The following is a 26,492-nucleotide window of genomic DNA, read 5'->3' as shown; positions in this document are numbered from 1 at the left end:
ATATTTACTTTCTTAACTGTTAATACCTCTGCTGGTGAGACCCACCAGGGTGTTTTAGTCTCTAACAGCCTTTTATTTCTTTCCCACACCTCGTACAGAGATCTTCTTATCACATGATTCGTAAACCCGGTATGTGATTTCTTTTTGTCATAACATAAATATGCATGCCATCCAAATCTATTGTTAAAACCTTCCAAATCTAACAAGTCCGTATTCTCTAGAGTTATCCATTCTTTTATCCAACAGATACAGGACGCTTCATAATAAAGTCTCAAGTCTGGCAGGGCGAATCCACCTCTTTCTTTCTTATCTACCAAAATCTTATGTTTTATTCTAGGTTTTCTCCCCTGCCAGACAAATCTTGATAAAATCTTTTGCCACTCTTGGAATTGCCTCGTACCTTTAACCACAGGTATAGTTTGAAATAGGAATAACATCTTAGGTAATACATTCATCTTTATTGTTGCAATTCTTCCTAAGAATGACATTTTCATATTAGTCCATCTTTCCAGGTCTTTCTTTATTTCCTTCCATACTTGTTCGTAATTATCACTGTAAAGATTAATATTCTTTGCTGTCATCCATATTCCCAAATATTTTACCTTTTTAGCCACGTCGAGTCCATGTTTTAACTGTAATTCCTGTTTTTCTTCTTTCGTCATATTCATTGCCATAACCTTGGTTTTTTGTCTATTTAATTTGAATCCTGCCAATTGACCAAATTTCTCCATTACTTCTATAGCTTCTGCAACACTTTCCTTTGGATTTTCCAATGTTAAAACCAAATCATCTGCGAAGGCTTTCACTTTAAATTGCTTTGCACCTACCTTAATACCTCTAATTGTAGATAGGTCTCTTAATCTGATCAATAATATTTCCAGGACCATGATGAACAATAACGGTGATAAAGGGCAACCCTGTCTAGTTCCTTTTGTGATTTCAAAATATTCTGTTAGGGTGTTATTAATTATCAATCTTGCCTTTTGCTCTGAATAGATCGCCTCGATCCCATTCACGAATGTATTCTTCCCAACCATTGATTCCAAATTCCTCTTCATGAATTGCCAAGATATATTGTCAAAAGCTTTCTCAGCATCTACAAACATCAAGACAGCTGGTTTATCTATCTTGGTCTCCAGATATTCTATTACATCTATTATGTGTCTTACATTATCCTTTAGCTGTCTACCAGGAAGAAAACCAGCCTGATCCTTATGTATTATTTGATTTAAAACTTCTTTCAATCTCTTGGACATTATATCTGCAAAGAGTTTGTAATCATTATTCAATAATGAGATTGGTCTATAATTTTTGACTTCTAAGCCATCCGTATCCGGCTTTGGGATCAATGTTATGTATGCCTCTTTCCATGTATTTGGGATCTTTCCCCCCAACAGAATATCATTCATCATTTCCTCTAAAACTGGAACCAACAGTTCATTCAGTACTTTATAATATTTCGCCGTTAAACCATCTGGTCCTGGGGCTTTACCTTGTTTCATTCTCCCTATTGCTTGTTGTAATTCTTGTGTCGTTATCCTGTTATTTAGCTTTTTCCTCTCTTCTTCTGGAATTGGTTTCAATCCATATTTTCCTAGATACTCACTGATCTTCTTCTCATCTTCTTTCTTTTTGCAATACAAATCCTTATAGAATTTTTGAAAGGTTTTCTTAATCTCCTTTGAATCTTCCGTCATTCCTCCCTCTGTTTTAATCTTAGTTATTATGTTCTGATTTTGACGTTTCCTTAACTGCCAAGCCAACAGTTTTCCTGTTTTATTCGCCGATTCGAAATTTCTTTGTCTCATTTGTTTTATTTTCCACTCAATCTCCTGATTGATCAACATGGAGAATTGTGTCTGTAACATCTTTATATTATTCTTTATTTGCTGATTCTCGGGTTTATCAATCAGGTTCTTCTCATTTTCCATGAGACATTTCAAAATTTCTTCTTTCTTCCTTTCTTTCTTTCGTTTCAGAAAACTGTTTTGCTGTATTAGAAAGCCTCTCATCACTGCTTTACTTGCATCCCATACCATATCCAGTCCGGTATCCTTGTATAGAGAGTTGCAATATTCTCAAGGCCAAAAGGCTTAGTGGTGAAAACAATGGAGGCAGCATCTTCCTCATCAAGTGAAGGCAGGTCCCTTAAAGCAAAAGGGTCACTGCCCTGCCAGCCTGATTTCGCTCCCAGCCCACCCAACTGTCTCCTTACTTGTATCCAGTTGAAGAAGTGGCCCTGCTTGCTGGATTCTTCCTCCTCAATCTCTATCTTGCCCTTTGTGAAACTCAGCAAGGAGGAGGATGGGAATGACTTTGCCTGTCCTTGGCTCTGGTTCCACCTACTGCTGGCCTCTCTGCCTTCCACCCTACCGGCCACCATTACCCGCCAGCTGACCCCTTGCCTGCTTCTTGCTTTTCCCACCACTTCAAGCGGCGTGAAGCTGCTGAACCCAGCCTGCAGTTGGGACAGTGCCCTGTTCCCACCAAAATGCCTTAATCAGTGGGGGGGGGGGGAAGCGACATCATGATGCAGTCAGGGGTGGAGGAAGGGGGACGGTGGGCGTGGGCCACCCTGGGTGTCCCCACTGAAGGGGGTGACAAAATGCCGGGCGGCACTTACCGTGGGGCCTGCAGTGCACCTGAGTCACACTTCTCTCCTGGGAGTGACGCAGTGGCTTGGGCGCCCGCAGGATCCGCGCTACCCCAAACGGTCTGCCCGCCGCCTCCCCCTCAGCTGTAGGGCGGCTGAGTGGGAGGAGGCAGGCAGACCGATCAGCTTGCTCCACCGCTGGACGCAGTGGGCTCATCCACACTTTGGAGTTGAAGCTCAGTTAAGCAAAACTCTTTGTATTTTCCACGCATCTGCTAAGATTTGAATTGGGAGCAAGGTCGGATTTCCGCAAGGCACAGCTGCAGAGCAATGGGAGAAGCTCTCAGGCCTGGTGGAATTAATTGGTATACAGTATACACAATAGCGATCAAAAGTGTGGGTGAGCCCAGTGTTGTTCTGAATGTAGTGTTGACAGGGGGTGGAAATATGATGATATGGCAGTCTTCCAACCGAGGCATTCTGGGGAAACATGGTGAACTTGCCTCACAGTGAATTGTTGCATCTGTGTGCCCCTTGAAGCATTGGGAAAAACCTTCCGTGGAGGGTCTGCGAACTTTGAAAAAGGGTCACCAAGCACTCTTACCCAAACTACGGCTCCCAGGATATATTTGAAATGGGTCTGAACATGTGGCGTAGATACGCACAATATATATGTTGGTTTGAAATGTGTGAAAAGAGAAGTGTGTTCTAATCTGTTGTTGTTCAGCTTTTTTGGTTTTTTGCTTTAAAGATCTTTCTTTTATTCTGCATCTTTCCCCTCCCCTTCCCTGTGTCTTTTTGTTTTTGTTTCTGTGTATATTGCTTTGCTCTTCATCCAGACCACCTTGGACAGCATGCAGGTATTTTGGTCAGAAAATAAAACCTCTTCTTTCCCCCCCCCTCCACCTCAACTCCACACCAAAGCCAAATGAGTGCACACTGCCCGCCCGCCCTTTGCATGAAATCCCCACGCAATAGAGCCCTTGTTCCAAAAGCATGTTTAGTTACGGAGGGGGGGGAGAGCCAGGTGAATCAAAGCCAGTGGTATTACCTGGTGAATTGGCACAGAGAATGCTTTGTTACTATCATACTCTCAAGTCTGCATTTTGATGTTGAGTGCTAGGATTTATGAGCATGCCCAGTAAGAATGATTCAAAAGCTTCGTGCAAAGTAGTAACTTCCAGGTGTTGCGTATGGATTTGTCTGAATTCAGATTATGTGGCCAGCTGGCTGGTTGACAAAGGGTTTATCCGCCCCTCTGTTTGCCCCATTGCTTCCCCCCAGGGAAACCCGATCTTTAGCACTGAATCAGAACAAACAGCAATTGGGTTTTCAGCGGATTGCTGTTTGTTCTGATTTATCGCTAGAGAGCAGATTTTCCAGGGAGAAATTTTCCAGGGAGAAATGGAGGGACAAAGGCAAAACCCCAGAACAACCACTTTCAAGGCCTGGGACAAGCAGAAGTCTGGACAAGCCCTAAATAAGAAGACATGGTTATCTCATTGTTTCAATTGTTAATGGCAAGAATGGTGTGGTTTTAACTTGTGCCTGATAGTGAGTCAAACTCTGCTATCATTACAGAAGAGGATGCAGGTTTGCATAAAATGTGCATATGGTAATATACCAGTGTGTGTGTGTGTGTGTGTGTGTGTGTGTGTGTGTGTACACACACACACACACACACACACACACACACACACACACACAGATGCAAATTTTAAAATGATACAGTACATTTTAACTTGGAGCGGGCTGTGATCTGGTGCCCTATGTGCCTGCTTAGGCTGCACACACACTACCTTTAGATCACAGTTACAGTTCCCAGAAACCCTCAACAAACTACAATACCCAGAATTCTTTGAGGCAAATAATGTGCCTTAAATGTGTGGCATGCATGCACCTTTAGTCTGCCATCCAGGTACTCACTACTGTTGGGCAACTCCAAGGCCCTGCTGTTCTGCATTCTTTCTCTTTAAACTGGACTTGGGCAGGACAGCCCTTCAGAAAGATGGCACCTTCAACCCAGAGGACCATTCTCTGGCTGCCTCTCAGATGGAGAAACATTCCCTGTAAAGTAGGGCACATTGCCTCCCTCGTTACCTGAGTCGCTGGAGCACTGCTGTCAGTCACAGCAGACAATACTATGAACGAAGAGTCTGACTTGGTCTTCAGCCCATTCTCTTAGATAGGGAGGGAGGTCACCTGCAGTGAGAAAAAAATTATATCCAGAAGAAAACATGGAATTAATATTAATGATTTACCTTACAAGATAATACATGCAAAGATCTTTGCATACTCCGAAGGATGAAGTTAGGGATGTGGAACCTGAGATCATGTAGATGCTGCTGGGCTCCACCTTCCACCTTCCCTGATATTTGGCCATGCCAGCTGAGGCTGACGATGTCGAACTGTAACTTGGAGGCCTCAGGTTCTCCATTCCAGATCTAGGGAAAGAGCTTTGGCTTCCCATAGAGCAGAGATGGGGGACCTGTGGCCCTCCAACGGTCAGGGGATGGTGGAAGTTCATTAACATCTGAAAGGCCATAGGTTCCCCCCCCCCACCAGACTTAGGAGCAGGGCCACAACTCAGTGGCAGAGCCCATGCTTTGTAGGAAAAACCATTCCAGGTTCAATCCCTGGCATCTCTAATTAAAAAAGGATCTCATGTAGCTGGTGAGATGGGAAAGACGCCTTTTCAGACACCCTGGAGGACCACCAACCCTCAAAGGAGACAGTGCTGAGCTACTTTGTCAGGGAGAGGGAATAAATTTTGGTGCAACAGCCTTCGCAGTCCATTGAATCCAATCTTGGAGTGAGTCTCAATTCAGAAATCCCACCCAGGAAGTTGCTCCTCTTGCAGCTGTTTTGCCTGCTTCTGCTTCTGCATCAACAGTGACTATCCTAAAGTAAAATAAAAAAATTCCTTCAGTAGCACCTTAAAGACCAACTAAGTTTATATTTTGGTATGAGCTTTCGTGTGCATGCACACTTCTTCAGATACATGTATTTTCGTGTGCATGCACACGAAAGCTCATACCAAAATATAAACTTAGTTGGTCTTTAAGGTGCTACTGAAGGAATTTTTTTATTTTGCTTCGACTCAGACCAACACGACTACCTACCTGTAACTATCCTAAAGTAGACACTTTGTTCCAGGTTTTAATGTCTGCCCTAGATTTCTGAAGGGGAAGCCCATCCATGGGAAACTCTCTCCCTCATTCAACGCTTGCCCTGCCTCAACACACCTTAGGCAAAGTGACTCAAAGTGGAAAGAAAGGCTGATCTTGTGGAAAGATCAGTTTTTGGGGGTGTGCACCATGTGATGGGGGTGTGGGGGCTGTTAGGGAAGTGATAGCACCTCTGGTGGGGGACAGGTCATGCTCCTTCTGGGGTAGTTTGCCACCTTTGGTCCCCACCCTGCACTGAACCCTCACTTGTGGCTCCTAGAAGCTGTTGGCATGCAACACCAGCCACAGCTTTGACTGGGTGGCTAAACCAGGTGAGGGTAGCCAATGGGTGTCAAACCCTCAATGAGTTAGGGACTTCCTCTGCACATGAAGACAGGCTCTGGCAGATGGTGCGGTCAAGACCAAGAGTGGGTCCAATGGTGAAGCAGGTGGCTTCTGCGCGTGCTGTAAGGAAAGTGAGGGGCAGATGGGGTCCATCAACCTGGGAAGGCAGTGTCTGCTGAGGTCCCTACACTCCTGCAGGGGGCTGCTGTCGAACCCTGGATCCCCTGTTTCTGGTGCTCCTTTTCCTCTTTGCTGTTGTTGCTTGTTCATCTGCCCTCTCTGACCATTCATAGAGTGATGACAGGGAAGCAACCTCCTTCACTTGCCATTCCCTCTCTGGGTGGCTGCATAGATTGGACTCAGGGGCAAGTAAAACAGACTACAGTGACCCAGAAGAGGAGGGAGAGGAGGAGGAGGAACAGCTGAGATCCCACACAAGGGAGCTGGGTTCAAACCCTGGTGTTCTGGGTTCGGCTAAGAGATCCATTCCAAAGCTTTAGCTTTTGTGGGTTTGGTAAAGAAAAATGGCACCACCAAAGCTTTTCTGCTTGAAGTTCATGCTGCTACCTGTTCCAGCTGGAATTATTGAACAAAGCAATTCAGCAACATCTGGAAGTTACTCATGTTTTTGTTTGTTTAAAAAAGGGGCTATTGAGCATTTTCTGGAGTGTGGACTCTTGAATATGTTCAGTTAGGGCCAATTCATGGCGTTGTTTTGGGACATGGTGTGACAGGTGACTGGCAAGTAGTGACTGTAATAAATGCCTCATAGTATCACACCAAAAGACCCATCTTAATCAAGCACCCCAACAGCCCGACACCCTTGAAAGTGAGACATAATGGGGATATACCGTAATCCTCTGCTTATCTGACCTCAACCCCGGATGTCCTCTTCCTGAGCATAGAATCATAGAATTGTAGAGATGGAATGAACCCCGAGGGTCATTTAATACAACCCCCTGCAAACCAGTAATCTAATAAATGGACCATGCTTGCAGCTCAAGCCTGACAAAGTCTACTCAGAAGTAAATCCAGTTGAATTCAATGGGGCTTACTCCCAGGTAAGTGGAGTTAGGATTGCAGCCTTTGCAACCATGGCTAGCAAACACAGAGAACTAATCTGCATGACGTTGTGAGAATAAATTCCATGAAGCATTGATTTCACAGTGAAGCCGTCACCTGGTTGCTTCACCACATGCCCAAACAAGTTTATAAGTTTGCCCTTCTCTTTCTGTGCACAGTGGCATGTTGAGTAGCAATGTCGGTGCTTAATGGTGTGATCAGATTGCCTCTTTGTGGTGGATCTGGCATCCAGCAAGCAGCTTTGTTGGCAGGGCTGTAGCTTAACAACAGCTTAGCATATCCTTTTACTTTTATGGAGCCCCAATTCGCTTCCTGGAACTTAAGGGCCTAAATCAGGCACAGGCAAACTTGATCCTCCAGATGTTTTGGGACTACAACTCCCATCATCCCTAGCTAACAGGACCAGTGGTCAGGGATGATGGGAATTCTAGTCTCAAAACACCTGGAGGGCTGAGTTTGCCTATGCCTGGCCTAAGTTCACAGGGTTGGGATACCCTGGTCTCTTGAGGGAAGAGCGTGCGTGGCCAAATGGGCCCTTTCCCTCCTTTCTTCTGAAGGCAGTTCCTTAGAACCAGGGCTGCATGTGCCAAAACAAAACACCCAAAAACTCTGCACCAGTGTGTAGATCCAGATTCCACAGCCCATCAGAATTCATTCTTTTATCCACTAAGGGTACAATTATGTACCCTGTGATGGCTCATCTAATGGCCATAGGAATGGGGGGGGTTAAATGGGGTTCACACCAGCTCCTTGATTCCCAATGCCCTTGTGAATATGCCAGCACCCTGCCCACCCCAAGGGAAAAGCCACAACATGTTATCTCCAAATGTGACCCCCACGTCCCTTGATCTCAGTTTTGGTATTCTCCCTTTGCCCAGGCTAAGGTCCGTGAGCTAGAGGAGAAATGTCGGACGCAAGGCGAGCAATTTAACCTCCTCTCCAAGGAACTGGAAAGGTTTCGGCAGCAAGCTGGGAAGATTGATCTCCTGACGAGTAACTCGTTGGCATCCACGGATATCCTTGGCTCACCTAGCAAATCCCTGTCCCAGTTCATGAACGGAATTGCCACATCCTTAGGCAAAGGTAAGAGCCGAGTGCTTCGGTCCGTAGAATGTCTAGAAAGATCCCTCCATTTCTGGAAAAGTTACGGAAGCTAGAGCAAATTAATGCCATCATGTGTTTCGGAATATCGACGAGTGGTTCAGATATAATGCCAAACCATAGCTTGGCATTTCATCAGCCTCCCCCAGCCTGGAGTCCTTCGACTCCCATCAGCACTAGCAGCCGGGTGAATGGCCAGTGACAATGGGAGCTGTAGACCAACAGCATCCAAAGGACATCAGACTGAGGAAGGCTGTACATCAGGCACCCCCAAACTTCAGCCCTCCAGATGTTTTGGCCTACAACTCCCATGATCCCTAGCTAACAGGACCAGTGGTCGGGGAAGATGGGAATTGTAGTCCAAAACATCTGGAGGGCCGAAGTTTGGGGATGCCTGCTGTACATCATGAACAAACAGACCGGAGCCACTCACTCCCTCCTTCCCTCACACCAGGCAGCATGATGAAGTTGATTGAATTCAGCTTTTAGATCTCCCTCTCCCTCTCTCAACCCCCCGTTAAGTGGACCAGAACTGGAAACTAGAATCAGACCCCATTCTGCAATCCTGCTTTTCAAGGCAAGCACCAATAATATCCTTCTGTTCCAGACAAAATGGCAAGTGACGGGTGGTGAATGATTGCTGTGTGCAAGGGGAAGAGGGTCAGGGAGTGGGGACAGGATGAGCCCAGGGTGCCTTGTTTTTCGTTAGGGTGACCACATAGAAGCATCACCCCCCAAATGTAAATGCATCCCCCACAAAAGAGGAAGCAGGCTTGCATAAAATGTGTGCATCTGATTTTTTTAATGCAAATTATAAATTTGCAAGTTATGCAAATAATTGTTGTAATTTAAATATCATGCCATAGAGAGGGAAGACTGTGACCAGGTGATCTCTGTCTGCTCATTCTGCTGTATGGGTGCTTATAGTTGATGGGCAACCTCAATTCTCCTGCTCCTCTCCCTTCTTAAGGCTCTTTCTCTTTAAGCCAGTCCTTCCAATAGAGGGTTCCTTCTGATGGAGAACTATTCTCTGATCGCCCTTCCGACAGAGAAATGTAAAGTCAAACCCAGAACCCTACTGTCCATTCACGTAACACCAAATCATGTCATTGCATCTGTAGCAGCCAAGAGACACTCAATGAAGTTGAGTGAATCAATTTTTCTTGATTGGGAGCCAGCGTGGTGTAGTGGTTAAGAGCAGTGAACTCGTAATTTGGAGAACTGGGTTCGCTTCTCTGCTCTTCCACATGGCAGCTGCTGGGTGACCTTGGGCTAGTCGCACGTCTTTGAAGTCTCTCAGCCACACTCATCTCACAGAGTGTTTGTTGTGGGGGAGGAAGGGAAAGGAGATTGTTAGCCGCTTTGAGACTCCTTAGGCTAGTGATGAAGTGGGATATCAAATCAAAACTACTACTACTACTACTACTACTCCCCCCTCCCATAGCTGCCAAGTTTTCGCTTTTCTCGCGAGGAAGCCTATTCAGCATAAGGGAAAATCCCTGTAAAAAAGGGATAACTTGGCAGCTATGCCCCCTCCTCTTCCTCCTCTTCTTCCTTAAGGGGAGTGAAAGGCAGGATATCAAGTCCAAACTACTCTTCTTCTTCTTCTTCTTCTTCTTCTTCTTCTTCTTCTTCTTCTTCTTCTTCTTCTTCTTCTTCTTCTTCAGAATAGTCATGTGTTCTTTGAAATGTACTGCTTCAGACATCAAGGGAAACAGTTGTTTATGTGAATGGTAAGAGGCTGGGCTGTGCCCTTGAGCTCTGATCATGCCTTGCTTGACTGGATGGAGGACATGGCCCTGGCCATGTTTCCCAGTGGGGTGTGTGTGGCCCTTGAGCTGGAAAAGGCCCCCCAGGCCAGTGTAAAATTTGCAGTTGTCTATTCCCTTTGCATTTTAAGGAACCAGAGGAAGTATTATAATCTAGAGGAACATTGCAGGGTCACCATTCCCTCTGTTCCCACTTCTAATATCTCTTGCCTTGCTTATTGTAGAGTTACGTAAGTTGTACATTTCCTAAACCATCACCTAAAAGCAGCGGCGTAGCTAGCCTCTTACGTGTGTGTGTCCTGCAGCTGGGGGCAGGGCAAGCCACCCATGGGGGCAGGGGTGCTGCAAGGAGCCTCTCCGCCACCCCCTCAGCTGTAGGGTGGCGAAGGGAGAGGCAGAGGGCAGATACAAGTCCCACGCTGCCATTTCAAGCAGCTCGGAGCCCACAGGAGCCCAAGCCCCCACTTCACTCCCAGGAGAGACAACTGGCTTGGCTTGGGCACACTGCAGGCTCCGTGGTAAGTGCTGGCCCCCGCAGTGTGGCGCCCAGGGCCAGCCGTGTTTCGTTACGTTTGTTGACTAAATTAAATAGTTTCGTGAGCCCATTTTTTAAATAAAAGCAACCTCATATTTTTGTCATTTTGTCACCCCCCCCCCTCAGTGATTCCACCCGGGGCAGCCTGCACCCTCTGCACCCCCTTCCTCTGCCACTGCCTAAAAGCTTTTGTTTGGTTCGTCTGGTGTGGTGGTGGGGCTTTGGCGGAGGTTTTTCTGTCTCGCCAATAGTAGCTACTGCTAACTAGCAGAGCCTTGTCTCCTTAGCTTGCTTTTAAGTGCATCAATAATTTCCAAAGGTCACAGCTGCATCGCTGGCTGGAGGGTCACCCGAGGACACTTGGAACCATTCCAATGTGCCAATTTGCACACGTAGTTCTGTCTCCCACAGGCCCTGATTAGGCTTGGCACTGGCAGGTTTGGCCAATTCAGATGTCACATGTGCGTGTGCTTATTATTGAACAAACACTTGCCATTTCAACTACAAAGCTGTGTGTTGTGAGTTAGCAGACATCCAATATTGGATATCTGGGTGAGTTTAAATAGCTGTGTGTGTATCTGGCTTGACCCTTATATGAAGTCATGGGCAGAGCCTGGAAAGGCTCGTTTTAAAAAGGAACTAGTTTGTCTGAAAAGTAACTAATTCCAGCTAACACTCATCCTTTTGCAAAATGAATTTGTTCTGTGCATGTTTCAATTCAAGTTCATCCTCTGTGGGTTGAGGCAGGGGTGGGATTAAGCATTCGGAACATTGCAAACTGCCGCAGTGGAAAGCATCACAACACTCACACAATGCAATGTGAATAGTTTGATTTATTTCCCACCAATGATTGTGAATTTTAAAGGCCCAAAGAGTCTATAAACAGTTAAACACACACACACACACACACACACACACACACACGTGAGAATGAGCTCATTCAGAGTTCTACCCTGAAACAAACTTAATTCATGTTACAGGTAGGTAGCCGTGTTGGTCTGAGTCGAAACAAAATAAGAAAATTCCTTCAGTAACACCTTAAAGACCAACTAAGTTTTTATTTTGGTATGAGCTTTCGTGTGCATGGTTTACCACTCCTATCAGCCCATCACCCATTCCCATCACCACCACCCCCCACCCTCTGGATATACATAAGGGTCTGGTGGATTCTGTTTCAGTGTATCTGAAGAAGTGTGCATGCACTTCATACCAAAATAAAAACTTAGTTGGTCTTTAAGGTGCTACTGAAGAAACTTAATTCATGTTTAGGTCACCTGGCAATTATGGGAACTGCTTTCAGATATCTTTGAGCGGGTTTGGTGCACTTTGTTAAACTCAACCTAGTTCAACCCACATTCCTGCTTCTGCGTATACAAGGAAACCTTACTGGGCTATACCCAACGCCCAGCAGATATTCCTGATCATATGCAGACATCTGAGCAACCATCATTTCGGATTTAATAGATTTTTACCTTGCTCTTCAAATAGAATTTAACAGGGTGACCAAACACAATGCCTTGCTGGAGGTATTTAAGTGGAGGTTGGAAGACACTCTGTCAGGGATGCTGTAGTTGCAGGATTCCTGCATAGAGCAAAGGTTGGACCCTTGCAACTAAGGGCCCAACTTCCATAGCATTCTTCTCTCATCCATCACCTGGACCGGCTCTGACATTAAACAGAGTGAAGCAACTGCCTCAGATGCTTACCTTCCAAGTCCCGGACTGCAGAATCCGGGACTGGCAGCCATGTGACACCGGAAGTTGCGTCGACGTAACTTCCGGTGTCACTTTGCCCTTCTATGGGCACCAAAAATGGCCGCCACCAGCTTCAAAAGTAGCGTCTACGCATGACCGGAAGTGCATCGACGCAACTTCCGGTTTCGCCCCGCCCATCTATGGGCACCAAAGATGGCCGCCGCTGACACTGGAAGTCACGCCTACGCACTTCCGGTCATGCGTAGATGCGACTTTTGAAGCCGGCGGTGGCCATTTTTGTGCCCATAGAAGGGCAAATCAGAAAGGGGGGGGGGGAATGGCCGCCAGCAGGAGAAAATAATGGAGAAAAACGGGAGATGAAGTGATACAGGGGACCACCGGGAAAAGGTAAGTAAAAACGGGGGTTTCCCGGGGAAAACGGGGTACTTGGCAGCTATGCTCAGATGGTGGATGTGGTGGGGTGCTGGTGCTTGCAAGGATGTAAGAAGGCAGTGATTTTCCTTCCAATGTGTCTTATCCAGAGTCAGCAGTGTTTCTGCTTCATGGCAGTTTGGTTTCAGCCAAATACTATGTTAGTCACTGTCTGCTGTTTAATGGAATCAATCTACCTAATTATTTCTGCAGCTAACGAACTTAATATAATTATTGACATAATTATTTCCACGCTATTTATTTTAATGCAAAGGCTGTTCATTTCAATGCAAAATATGCACAGTTTAAGTGGGAAATTAAGCATTATGATTGCGTATCATTTGTAGACTGAAAATTAAAACAGCAAGTGCCATTTTGTATTTATTTATTTTATTTCAGAAAGTTTATACACCGCTTGACTGTAAAAAAAAAAAAAGGTCAATGCAGTTAGCATATAGAATAAAATGATCGGGGGGGGGGGGAACCATTTAAAAAAAAATCAGCAATAAGTCAAAAAGAGATTAAAGCACACATCCATTTGCTGGGCTGATTTCTATTGTGGACATGGGACAAATGAGCGAACACCAGCAATTACTGCTTCTCTCTGCATTTTCGCCAGAATTCTCCGACATTCCTGGGTGTTGGAGCAATCTTTTCAAACTTCCAGAACCTGAAAGGGTGAATTACGGAATGTCGCGATGTGCATACACTTTGGGTTCAGAGCTATGACGTGGGAAATGTAAAAACAAAAAGCTTTGTCAGGTTGCATTAAATTGTACAAGCCAAATCCACTTTGAAAAAGTCACACAAGTCTTCCAGCTGCAACCAATTGGAAATCCGCTCTGGGTAAAAAGATAGCAATCTCCTTGGCACAGCCAATCAGTAAGATATTCTGTTCATCAGATATCAAGGACAGTTTAATGCGCTCTCCTGGGCGTTCAGAATAGTCCATAATTGATCAATCAATAACAGTATGAATTACTTTGTGCAAATGTTCTTTAAGTGCTGCTGGCTAATTTGTGCCCTGAGATCTTTAAATTGAGGAGCCTGCCACACTGCAATGTTTTCTTTTGCTTTCTGTGGGGCTCTTGCCTGGGCCTTATTTAGGAGGTGGCTGAATACCAGTTTCTGGGAACTACAACTGAGGAGGGCACTGTTGCACTCAAGTCCTGCTTCCAAGTTTACCAGAAGCATTGCGATGCTCAACATAAGAGCAAGGGGCGGCACTAGATGGGTCTTTCTAGCCCAGGAGAGCCTTGTGTTCTTCTTAGGACTGTTCCACACATTGCAGTGCTGAATTTGCCATTGAGCACCTCCTCTCCCCAACCAACACACCCCACCCCCAAACTTCATACCCTCCTTGTGTAGCCTTATCAGCTACTAAGGGTCCTTTAAGTTGCGCCCAGGCAGGGACAGAGATAGCCAATAATGACACCGGGGGTTGAATCCAGAGAAAAAGTTTAATTCTTAATTAATTAAGAGACTCTTGGTGGTCAAGCTTCACGACAAGAGTGAAGAAACACAAATTTGCAAACATTCTTATACACTTCTTGGGCTCCTTTCCCCCTCCTCTGTAAATGTGCGCACGCAAGGGGGTCACAGGTTAAAAATCCAGGTTACACAAAGGGGGTCACAAGTACATATAAGGAAGAAGATCCGTGTCCGGTCCTGTGCATAAACACATGCTGACTCAAAAAAGCCTTCAGTACGACTATGCATCAAGCTAGCAGCTTCCAGCGTCAGGCTGGATGTGTGTCCACTGATAAGCCTTTCTCTGTGATCCAGACAAGGGCATAGAGGCAAAGAGGAAAGCATTTTAAGCAAGACATCCCAGGGATATGGGGGGGGGGTAAGCCATACAATCAGAATTATACAATGCAGGTAATGCAAACTATAGGATCAGATTTAGCTCAATAACACAATTGGCAAACCTCTCCCTTCACTTGTTTTTACCTCACTGGAATGTGCTTTTGAATTCTGACAATGCCTCTTGCTCGCCTGGATGGAGAGACATGTGAGTGTAAAAAAAGAAAAGGGTTGGTGTACCAATCTCTTTGCTCCACTCACTTTTGCTTTGGGCTCTGCCCTAAGGTGACCAGACGTCCCCGTTTCCTGGGGACAGTCCCCGGATTTACAAACCAGTCCCCATACAAAATCCATTGAAGTTGAAAAGTGTCCCCGGATTCATTGGAAAAAAATCTGGTAACCTTACTCTGCCCATCACCAGTAGCATATGGGCCTCTGAAGATTGCCCACAAGGGAATGATGTGTTCCCCGGGGGTCATAAAGGCTCTTCAGCCCTGGTCTAGATGAATATGCTCAGGCAACTGGGATGATTTCATTTGGGAAGGGATTGTGCTCACAGTTTAGAGTACTTCAGAATAATTAAAGCCAATTGCAGCGGATGAGTCATGGCCTCAGCCTTTGAAAGCCAGCTGTTTATGTGCTTCAAGACGCTTTCTGGGGTTCAGAACAGAATCTGGGAAACTTGGGCTGACTAGCAGATTTCTTGCAGATTCCCTTGCAGAAATTGAATCAGTGGTACACAAGTAATTATTATTATTCATTAAATATGTATACCGCTCTTCATCTGTAGATAGGGTTGCCAGACTCAATAGTGGACAGGACTTCTGTGCCTTTAATTGCCCTGCTCTCTTTTGAGTCTGGAAACCTTAAAGAGAAACCAGCAGACCCTTTGCTTGGAAATTAAACAAAGGGTCTGCTGGTTTCTCTTTAAGGTTTCCAGACTCAAAAGAGAGCAGGGCAATTAAAGGCACAGAAGTCCTGTCCACTATTGAGTCTGGCAACCCTATCTGTAGATCATAAATTACACAAAATACATAATAAAAACAAAAATACCCCTCCTGCCCGCCCCCCTGCCCTCTCCCCCAACACATTTAAAAGCGCATCAGATGTCAACCAGCCAAAGGCCTAGTCAAAGAGGGACATTTTCATCTGACACCTAGAAGGGGTATAATGAAGGCACCAGGCGAGCCTCTCTGGGGAAAGCATTCCACAAGCGGGGAGCCACTTCAGAAAAGGCCCGTTCTCATGTCGCCACCCTCCAGACATGTCATGGAGGAGGCGCATGACCTCAGACAATGATCGCAGGGTCTGGCTCGGTTCATATGAAGAGTGGTGGTCCTTGAGGTATTGCAGTCCTGAGTAATGTCAGGCTCTAGACTCATTTGTCTTGCTCCACTCCCTCTTTAAGATAGTAATGTGTCTTCTTTTACTTAATTCAAAATGCAGCTAACCAGGGTCTTGTGAACAGGGCCCTGGAAGCCTGCCTTGAGAGCGCCTTTGGTCCAAGCACACACACACTTGAGTTTGGAAATGGTGCACCCATATTTCTGTATAATCAGGAGGGGGGAAGTGCATTTGCTTCTATAACCAAAGGGGCTCCATAGGGCTTTTTGACGTGGTGGTCGTACCCTGCCAGGTACGGAATTAGGTCCTTGACTTTTTGACAAAATCTATAAATGCTGCAGCACGTTGTGTCTGCAAAATGGCCGTTTTGAAGAAGCATGATTCTTTTTTTTTTTAGTGAGGGGAGGGAGCGACATGCCGTACTCTGTTTGCCTCTGCTCTGCACTGTTGTTCCCTGGGAGCTGCAAATATGGAAGCAGAAAATAGCAAATGGAGCCTAATTATATCAGCAGTAGCAGCAGCAGCTGTAGCAAAGCCACAGCAGCCAATTTAGGATGGTGCTGACATCCTCAAATATCCTCTCCTAGCCTCTTTGCCTCCCTCCCTCTTTCTTTTAATTAAAATAGTCTACAGTACACTTTTCAAAGGCTGGATCTGTGCATATGGTTCAGAGCGAAAATTTATATCTGACTCATCCAGGTCTCTTGACTCGAAATCAGTTCACAAAATGAGTTTGCTGTTGTCTACTCTTTTCTGCTCTCTGGTGTGCTTTCAAGAGCCCCTTACACCTGCCATTTCTTCCCTAGCCCAGACTACATGTTGTGGGGCTTCAGAGCCCTACTAATTGCAGATAGACAATGCAATGCTTAAACACAATGCTTCCTGTCATGCTCCACCCCCCCCCTTTTTGGCTGTAAAACAGTTGCCTGGAGGTGGTGATGCCATCATGCAAGGTGTTGCTGCAAACTGCAAACTTAGGACCAACCTGAAGAGTCCTTCTTGTGGTATAGACCTTTCCAGCCAGAAAAAACCAGGTTTAGTGTCCAAATATAGAGAGAGCTAATCCTGGCTTTCCTGAGTGTACCTGTGAGATACACACGTTTGTGTCTCATTCATACATTACTCCTTCCCCCATTGTTTGGCCATGTTTTGAAGATCTCCAGGTGCCTGCAAAAGACCCATTTATTGAGCGTTCATCCTGATTTTCTTGCATAGAGCTTCCATGGGAATTAGATAGAGCCTGCTTTTTATTGAGCATTCTTTCTGATTTGTTTGCAAGGCAGTTATGCCAGAATGAGTGTCCTGATTTGATTGTGGGGTGGTTATGCATTTCCATGAATCAATCATATATCCGATACCTTCTTTATGCATTTCTCCATCACTTTCTTAACAGCAAAAAGTGGATTTGTTGGGTTCACATTCACACAATACATTTAAATCACATTCAACACACATTTAAAACACTAGGCATCTCCCAGGGAATCCTGGGAACTGTAGTTTAGCCATCACAGGACTGCAGTTCCTGGCACACTTGGCACACTACCACTCCCAGGATTGAAAAACCAGTAGGAGAACACTTCAATCTCCCAGGACATTCTATACAAGATCTCAAAGCAGCTGTTTTATTACAGAGAAATTTCAGGAACAGACTGGAAAGGGAAGTTGCTGAATTGGAAATCATTACCAAGCTTAAAACCATGGAAGCACCTGGGATGAATAGAGATATCGGATTCTTATCTCATTATGCATGATCAAGCTTTCTTTAGCACCTCAGCCCAGGACTAATTGCAGCCATCAGCAGCCATTAACACCCATCTACAGGTTTACCACTCCCATCAGCCCATCAACCATTCCCACCCACCCCCACCACCCTCTGTATATATATATAGGGTCTGACACTTCTGTTTCTAGTGTATCTGAAGAAGTGTGCATGCACACAAAAGCTCATACCAAAATATAAACTTAGTTGGTCTTTAAGGTGCTACTGAAGGAATTTTTTTATTTTGCTTCGACTCAGACCAACACGGCTACCTACCTGTAACTCCCAGGATTGTTGGGGGGGGGGAGCCATGAGCTTTAAATGCATGGTGTAGATTTGTGACAGAGAGCTTTGATCCACTTTAATTGCACTCTCCTAAATTTGAATGTGTGGAGAGTCTTATTATAGCCATTCATTTCATGTGGCAAGCAGTTAATTTGCCATAGTTCACCACCTAGTCCTGGCAATTACATGCCCACTTCAACACTAAGCTTTCCCTGCCACACAATGTGTGAAATGGTCCAAAAGGAGACAGATACACCAAACCTTTGCAAGTTATCTCTCTCCCCCCCCCCTTAAGATTCACAAACATTTCCTTCTTGCCTGCTGAAGTTTGAGCCATCAGCCTTTGAGTGACTCTATGCAGAGGTGGCATCTGGTTCTGGAAGGCTCCCTGTTGACGCTTTAGCCCTGTGGGATGCCCTCCATTTTGCCTACGGTAGAAGTGATTTCTCAGAGCAGCTATAAAACAAAATGGCTGTGTTTCAGAGACACTCAAGTCAATCTTAGCACCCTTCAGATGCTGCAAGTAGACTGCAGCTATGTCATAGAGACAGACTATTAATTTCTGGGAGAAGATGGAAATACTGTAGTAATAAGGTCTGTGCCAAATGCTGTTTGGGCAGCTCTTGGTATGAAAGTTGTGCTTTTTTGGAAATGCCCTCAAAACAACAATCCCAAATATACCCCCCCCATTTTGTTTGTGACTGTCTTTGTTAGAGCCATTTCTTCTCTTTCTCCTTCTCCACACATTCCCAGCCAATTAGGGATCACACTATGAATGTGATAACATAAGGTCATCCAAGGGTAGTCAGTGTGGTTGACTCTCCAGATGTTATTTGGACTCCACCTGTTGGAGGGTTGGTGAAAGGGGTTGTCCTGCAACAGTTGAAGGGTGCCATACTGGTGATGTGGTGATGCCAGTGGATGTAAGTGAAACCAGCTGCACTTGTAATTCATGTGAGGAATGCATGGAGGGGAAGCATTGGGCTCTTTGCAAAGACAGCAGGTGGATTCATTGCCTTACAGGGGTCATCAAACTTTATCAGCAGGGGGCCGGTCCACTGTCCCTCAGACTTTTTGGGGGGCAGGACTATATGGGGGGGTGAATGAATTCCTATGCCCCACAAATAACCCAGAGATGCATTTTAAATAAAAGCACATATTCTACTCACACATTCTACTCATGTAGAAACACGCTGATTCCCGGACCGTCCACGGGCCGGATTTAGAAGGCGATTGGGCCAGATCCGGCCCCTGGGCCTTAGTTTGCCAACCATAGGACAGTAACAAGGAGAATTGACCTTTGCAATCGTCCTCCCTCCTCAAATCATCCTAAACAGCTGCTCTCCTGTTCAACATTCAGCACCTTTACTGTTGGACAGCTCCCCTATCTTGTTCAGAAGGCCAGAACAGCACATTGCAGGCTTAAGTATCCCCATTTGGGATGTTCCCTGAGCTCCATGTGGGAAGCAACTGGTGTACAGGATTTGGGGAAGGCAGATGGGATTTGAAACCAACTCAATACCATGTAGCCAACACGATGAACTAATTGATACCTTTTGGGGGGAAGATTAGCTCCCTCCAAAGCTCTCTCTTTAAAAAATAAATACTCATAATTGGTGATTGATTTCTAAGTCAAGCTGAGAGGAGTTCACTCATCACTAATCTTCATATATTCAAGCTACCACTCTCTTGATACACCTTTCTGGACTCTGGATTGGTTCTAGGGGTACAGCTGGTCCTCTTCTGAGCCCACGGACATCCTGTTGCCAATGTTAATGTATGGAAATGCTAAGGAGGGGGAGGGGAGAGTTTTCTCTTATCACTGGTTGTGTAATGTGTATTGTCCAAAAGATGTGATTTGATGTTCATGCAGCAGCATCCTAAGACTAAGTAACATAGGCACCTGTCAGAGGTAAGCCAAGAGATGGGGGACCCAGGAGTCCTGCCCACCCCTGTAATCTAAAATCAGTAGCTAAGGGGGCTGGAATATAAGGTAACGGAACTGCCTCCCCACTTCCACCCCCCAGTAATAATAATAATAATAATAATAATAATAATAATAATAATAATAATAATAATTTGTGTGTTGCTGCAAGATTGCCACTATACCTGCCAGTTTCCTGAGATGTTACTTCCTTTCTCTTTTTCTTTTTCACACAGGTCATGAAAGCTCCTCAGGAGGCCACTGTGTGATCTCAGAGTTCATACGACCCCTACAACTATCTGGTGACAAACCAGAGCAATTGTCCATCAAGCCAACTTTCCTGTCCCGGTCACGATCTGGCAGCCCAAGATGCAGGTTTGAATCAGACGTAAGTTGAAAATGGCTTTGGACAAAACCTGTCTCTTCTTCAACTGTTGGGACTAGTTTTTGATTAAGATGGGCTGATGATATAGTTCAGGCTTGAGGAACCTCTGACTCTCCAGCGGTTTCTTCACACACACACACACACACATTCAGTTTTCAAAAATTGCAGACTAGGCTCACAACCCAGGCTCAAACCCCGTTTTCCAGGGCAAGCAGAATCTATTATTTAGCAAATGATGATGAAATGGCAAACAATGGTTCACCTCAGGCATAGATCAAAGGGAAGTTTTATCATGGTGGGCAGGGAAGGACTGGGAGCGCTGATTCTCCTTGCTCATTCAAGAAACACAAAACTTTGGTTTGTTGCTATGTCCGAACACTCTGGTGTTACCTGAGCAGTTACTCCTGTAATGATTCTAGATCTCTTCCTGTTTTAATTGCTGGATAACCAGACATATGTAATGTAGAGGAAGCCTTGCTTCAGTGGAGACAGCCAAGAAGGGGGTACACAGCCTTGTTGGTTTTTTTTTAATAATGATGTCACCAGTGGTGCTAGAGGGGAAACACACTCTGAATAAGATATAAGAAAATGATATTGAAATGTCAGGACTTGCTAATGGAGGTAAGTTTACACTGTGTTTTTCTTTCTTCTCCCCATCCCAACATATTTTTTTTTAAGTGCTCTTGTATGTTTTTATGCACATATGCATTCATCTTTCACTTTACTTTGTATGGAACTTGATACTTGAATTAACAGCACACACCCCGCTTACACCAGGGATCAGCTCTGCTCCCAAGTGGAGCAAATTCCCAAGTGGAGTCAATCTCAGCAGAGTTTGCATTTTGAGCCAAATGCAAAAGGGCGCTGTGGGTTAAACCACTGAGCCTAGGGCTTGCCGATCAGAAGGTCGGCGGTTTGAATCCCCGCGACGGGGTGAGCTCCCGTTGCTTGGTCCCAGCTCCTGCCAACCTAGCAGTTCGAAAGCATGTCAAAGTGCAAGTAGATTCCCGCTTCAAGTGGGAAGGTAAACGGCGTTTCCATGTGCTGCTCTGGTTCACCAGAAGCAGCTTAGTCATGCTGGCCACATGACCTGGAAGCTGTACGCCGGCTCCCTCGGCCAATAATGCAAGATGAGCGCTGTGACCCCAGAGTCGGTCACGACTGGACCTAATGGTTAGGGGTCCCTTCACCTTTATCAAACACAAGCCCCTCTTTGCAGAGTGCAGCTTAAGACGTCAGATTATTCCTTTGCAGACACATCTTTACCTATATGGCATCCGGTTGGACTGTTTGACATTAATGGGGCAAAATGGCCTCATGAGCCAGATTTGGGTCCCTTGTCAGGCCTTACATAGCCCATGGGCCAAAATTTCCCCATACCTTCTATACACACTTAAGGTAAAGCTAAAGGGACCCCTGACCATTAGGTCCAGTTGTGACCGACTCTGGGGTTGCACGCTCATCTCGCATTATTGGCCGAGGGAGCCGGCGTATAGCTTCCAGGTCATGTGGCCAGCATGACAAAGCCGCTTCTGGCAAACCAGAGCAGCACATGGAAACGCCGTTTACCTTCCCGTTGTATCGGTACCTATTTATCTACTTACATTTTGACGTGCTTTCGAACTGCTAGGATGGCAGGAGCTGGGACCGAGCAACGGGAGCTCACCCTGTCACATGGATTCGAACCGCCGACATTCTGATCAGCAAGCCCAAGAGGTCCAGTGGTTTAACCCACAGCGCCACCTGGGTCCCTATACACACTTACCTCAGAGTAAATCTCATTGAACTGTGTAGGACTTTCTTCTGAGCTGAAAGGAATAGGATTGTACTGTTTGTGCGTTGCAAAACAGGTTGGATCAGAGTATGCAGCAAGCTGGGGTGGGGGTGGGGTGGGGAATGTGTCTGCATACATTTTAAGCAGCTACAGCTCTATCTTACTCCCACCACTCTGAAAATAGGATGCTAGCACAGAGACCCAGGTTGGCTTTTCTATTACTCGTTACTTCGCTTGCCCTTTTTTCCAAACATGAATCGCTCATTGTTTGCCTTTTGTATTGGTAATTGTGGGGTGCGTGTGTACCCCACGTGGGGATTTTGGCTCTGGATACATTCAGCGGTGCAGTACCCCCCGAGAAAGGCAAAGAGCTATATTATGTTGAAAATGCTTCAGGAGAACTCGGGCTTTGAAAAGTCAAACCAACAAAGAGGTTCTTGACATGGGCAATTTTCAGAAATTGCAAGCAGGCCTCGGCCGTTCCACAAAGACACCATCCATTTACCGTCTTGGTGATTGATAACAAGGAGTGGGGAAGCAGTCTCCCAAAGCAATGATTATGGGCTTGGTTATGAGTTCTATTGCGTACCAATAGAGTGGAGAGAAGGGCTCTGTTATTTTCTCCACGGGCTACCAGGGCATGGGTGGGAAGAAAGTGATGGGCAAAACATTTTTGGGTTGTTTGCGTTTTTCTGTGAGGAAGTGGGTGGATTGAGAGTGGGTGGCCAGGAGCACATAGCCCCCAGGAATGAGATAGGTAGAATTATTCGTGCAGGCTGTTTTGCTGTCCACAGTGGATTCATGACGGTGCAGGAACTTCACTGTAAGTTTGAGGGAGCCCAAGCATACCTGGGTTCAACCTGTGGTATGTCCAGTATAAAAGATCAGGTAGCAGGTGGTGCAAGACCCTACTTTGCCCGAGTCCACAGCCAATGAGAGAAGACGACACAGGGGAAGGTGGACAAAAAGTCTGACCTGGTACAGCAGCTTCCTGTTGATCTCGTTCTTTGCATGTAGAGGACTCCATCATTGATCCCAAGGACCTTCAGTGACATAGGAAGCTACCTTATACTGAGTCAGACTTATTGGTCCATCTCTGTGTTGTCTATCCTGACTGGCAGTATCTCTCCATGGTTCCAGGCAGGAGACGTTCTCAGCCCTCCCTAGGAGATGTTGGGAATTGGGAGGGGGGAATCTCAGGTTACAGGGAACCAGGCAGAGGGCCTTCTCGGTAGTGGCACCCACCCTGTGGAATGCCCTCCCACTAGAGGTCAAAGAGAACAACAATTACCAGACCTTTAGAAGGCATCTCAAGGCAGCCCTGTTTAGGGAAGCTTTTAATGTTTGATGGATTTCTGTATTTTAGTGTTTTGTTGGAAGCCGCCCAGAGTGGCTGGGGGAACCCGGCCAGATGGGCGGGGTATAAATTATTATTATTATTATTATTATTATTATTATTATTATTATTATTATTATCAGGTAGCAGGATCTAGAAGAGGATTATTCTTGCAACCTTTGTGGGCCTGGGAATCGGTAATTGGAGAGCCCTGGGGGAAACCCAACCCATTGAACCCTACAGGGAAAGGGCCATAGCTCAGTGGTAGAGCACCAGTATTGCATGCAGAATGTACCAGCTTCAATCTCCAGCATCTTTAGTAATTAGTAATAATAATACCCCGCCCATCTGGCTGGGTTTCCCCAGTCACTCTAGGGAGTACTGAGAGAGACTCTGTGTCTGAAATCCTGGAAGGCTGCTGGTAGTCAGTGTAGATAGCACTGAACTGGATGAGCCAATGGTTTGATGCAGCCTAAGACCCAGGTGGGGGACCCAGGTGGCACTGTGGGTTAAACTACAGAGCCTAGGGCTTGCTGATCAGAAGGTTGGCGGTTCGAATCCCTGTGGCGGGGTGAGCTCCCATTGCTCGGTCCCAGCTCCTGCCAACCTAGCAGTTCGAAAGCACATCAAAAATGCAAGTAGATAAATAGGAACCGCTACAGCGGAAAGGTAAACGGTGTTTCCTTGTGCTGCTCTGGTTCGCCAGAAGTGGCTTTGTCATGCTGGCCACATGACCTGGAAGCTATACGTCGGCTCCCTCGGCCAATAATGCAAGATGAGCGCCGCAACCCCAGAGTCGGTCACGACTGGACCTAATGGTCAGGGGTCCCTTTACCTTTAAGACAGGTTCCTGTGATGTGTGAATCCTGGTGGCTGAAAGAAAGATTTCTGAACGCGGAATTGCCCACACCTTACACAAAGTGAACGTCTGGGAAAACTAGTTGCTGGTCATCATAGGAAATAGTGAGATAGATTGGCCAGTGGTCTGACTTGGTATAATGCAAGCACTTCAACTGCAATATATCCATTTCTGCCCTTGGGTTCTGCAATTTTGCCAGACATTGAATGCCTGTTTTCAATATTCATTTCTCTCTCTCTCTCTCTCTCTCTCTCTCTCTCTCTCTCTCTCACACACACACACACACACACACACACACACACACACAGAGAGAGAGAGAGAGAGAGAGAGAGAGAGAGTCTTAAGTGGTGCTTTGTTTTTAATGAATATCTTTCACACGGTGTTGAGTTCTACACCCAGTACCAGTTCTTAGCACTTCCATATTGCACATTTTGTTAAATTCCTGTTGCTTGATATTAATGCATTTTCCTAAATAAATGGAATGCTTGTCAGACTCTATCTGGGAAGAAATAATATTATATAAATATATATATTGTGGTCATTTGTACGTTAGGAGATTAAGATATAACCCTGATCCCAGGAGACCAATCACATTTATTACTTCTTATTGTAGATGGATAATGAACGGAATTCTAATACCTCAAAGCAGAGATACACTGGAAAAGTCCATCTTTGCATCGCTCGATATAGGTAATGTCAACCCACCAAGTATGTGAACTGTATTTTTTATTTTTCAAAATTTGAAATGCTTTTTAAAAAAAACTGATTTATTAGCAGTCAATGCATAATACAACATGCAGCATCCATTACAGAGTATAGGGGGTCTGCTATAAAGAAGACACATCAACAACACACAAACTATTGATTTTGACAGCATCCCTTTAAAAGCTGTTGGTGGGGGCCACCCAAGTTCTTAGATAGTAGCATAAGTGACAAATGGAAACTTTTGCATTGGCCTCAGTTTTTCTAATGACGCAATATCCCACACCGTTGTATGCCAATATTTTCTCTTTTATCCTCTCCTTTAAGTGCTTACTAACCTCAAATTTTGAGCCCTGCCAAAAATCACCAGGAAATTGTAAAAGACGTTTCCTGAATTTCAGACAATGGGGAGAATGAGAGGTGAGCTGGTCATTTTATCTGCTGATTGGCCACTTTCAGGGGCCATGGGCAGAAGTGAAAGCAGTACTTTCTCTTGCCCTCTCAGAGTCCTGCTGCTAAAATAAGTTGCCTTTCACATCTTGGGATTTCCCTCGAACTATACAATTGCGACACCGGTTGTTGTTGTTTTTTTAATATCCTTCATGCGTGGGAAGTAAGGCAGTCACGTTCCCAATTGTTGGGGCTCCTGAACATTCGTTGTTAGCATAGATGCTGAAAAACTACTGGGCCAGTAGAAATAATGTGGGTTAGCCAGATCCGAGGAGGTGGAGAAGGCAAGGCTCAAAGAGAGGCGTTGGGAAAGGCTGAGTGAGACAAGGTGGGGCCAGTTGCAAATTGACTTCATACGCTGTTTAGACTTAAGAAACAGACTTCTGCAAGAAACAGAGGTCACGTCTTGGCCCTCGGCCTACTTTGCGTTCTGGGGGTTGGTGTAGGACTGATTGCTCTTCCTGAGGTCCCCTCCAGTGGTTGCAAACCCTGACATCCTTGTCTTCCAAGGGTCCCAGGCTCAGGACCTGTCATGGCCTTGATGCCTGAAACTGGCATGTTACTTGCCCAACACTGCCCTGCTGCCAGTTGTGCTTAATAGCGCCCTGGCCTGGCCTGAGTGAGGACTGGCCAAGGAGGGGCTGGATCACAGAGGCATTCCAGAATATGATGAAGCTTTCCAATGTTGCAGTAGGACATCTTGCTGCTTTGGGGATATGGGAGGTGTGAATTGGGTAATAGTGGGTAGCCTAAGACTCTTAGGGGGAATATGCAAAAGCAGATGGGGGAGACCAGCCAGAGAGAGGCAAGGACTGAGGGATGAATCAGCCCACCATCCTTCCTTAAGAGGAATGGTACTGTGAAAGGGTTTGGGTGCTGTAAACCCAACTGGCTCACCAAGGGCCTGACTTGCTAGCTGTGTGGGGAAGAGTCAGGATATGGCTTTCTGTGAAGTTGGGAGCAAGTGGATGAAGGGCCATAGCTCAGAGGTAGGGCAGCTGCCTTGCGTGCAGAAGGTTGCTGGTTCCACCTCTGGCAACTCTAGGTAGGGCTAAGAGAGACCCCTGCTTGAAACCCTGGAGAGCTGTTTCCAGACAGTACTTGGATGGGTCCATCGTCTGACACAGTTTAGGGTGGCTTCCTATGTAG

General features: G+C 45.7%; 1 protein-coding gene across 6 annotated transcripts in view; it reads left to right on the top strand.

Moving 5' to 3' along the window:
* The window catches only part of RIMBP2 (RIMS binding protein 2), a 283,562-nt gene that overhangs the window by 207,164 nt on the left and 49,906 nt on the right, over positions 1–26,492 (top strand). For 4 of the 6 annotated variants that reach the window (XM_035097547.2, XM_035097540.2, XM_060269719.1 and 1 more), the window contains 4 exons: positions 3,433–3,453; positions 8,067–8,271; positions 20,074–20,225; positions 24,805–24,881. In XM_035097547.2, coding sequence (XP_034953438.2) covers positions 3,433–3,453; positions 8,067–8,271; positions 20,074–20,225; positions 24,805–24,881 — 455 coding nt within the window. The remainder of the gene's footprint in view (positions 1–3,432; positions 3,454–8,066; positions 8,272–20,073; positions 20,226–24,804; positions 24,882–26,492) is intronic. The other 2 variants (XM_035097548.2, XM_060269720.1) reach the window with 1 other exon arrangement.

Source organism: Zootoca vivipara, chromosome 17, assembly GCF_963506605.1.
Source record: "Zootoca vivipara chromosome 17, rZooViv1.1, whole genome shotgun sequence".
Classification (NCBI taxonomy): Eukaryota; Metazoa; Chordata; class Lepidosauria; order Squamata; family Lacertidae; genus Zootoca; species Zootoca vivipara.
Note: the sequence above shows the minus strand (reverse complement) of the source record. Positions and strands in the feature narration are given on the sequence as shown.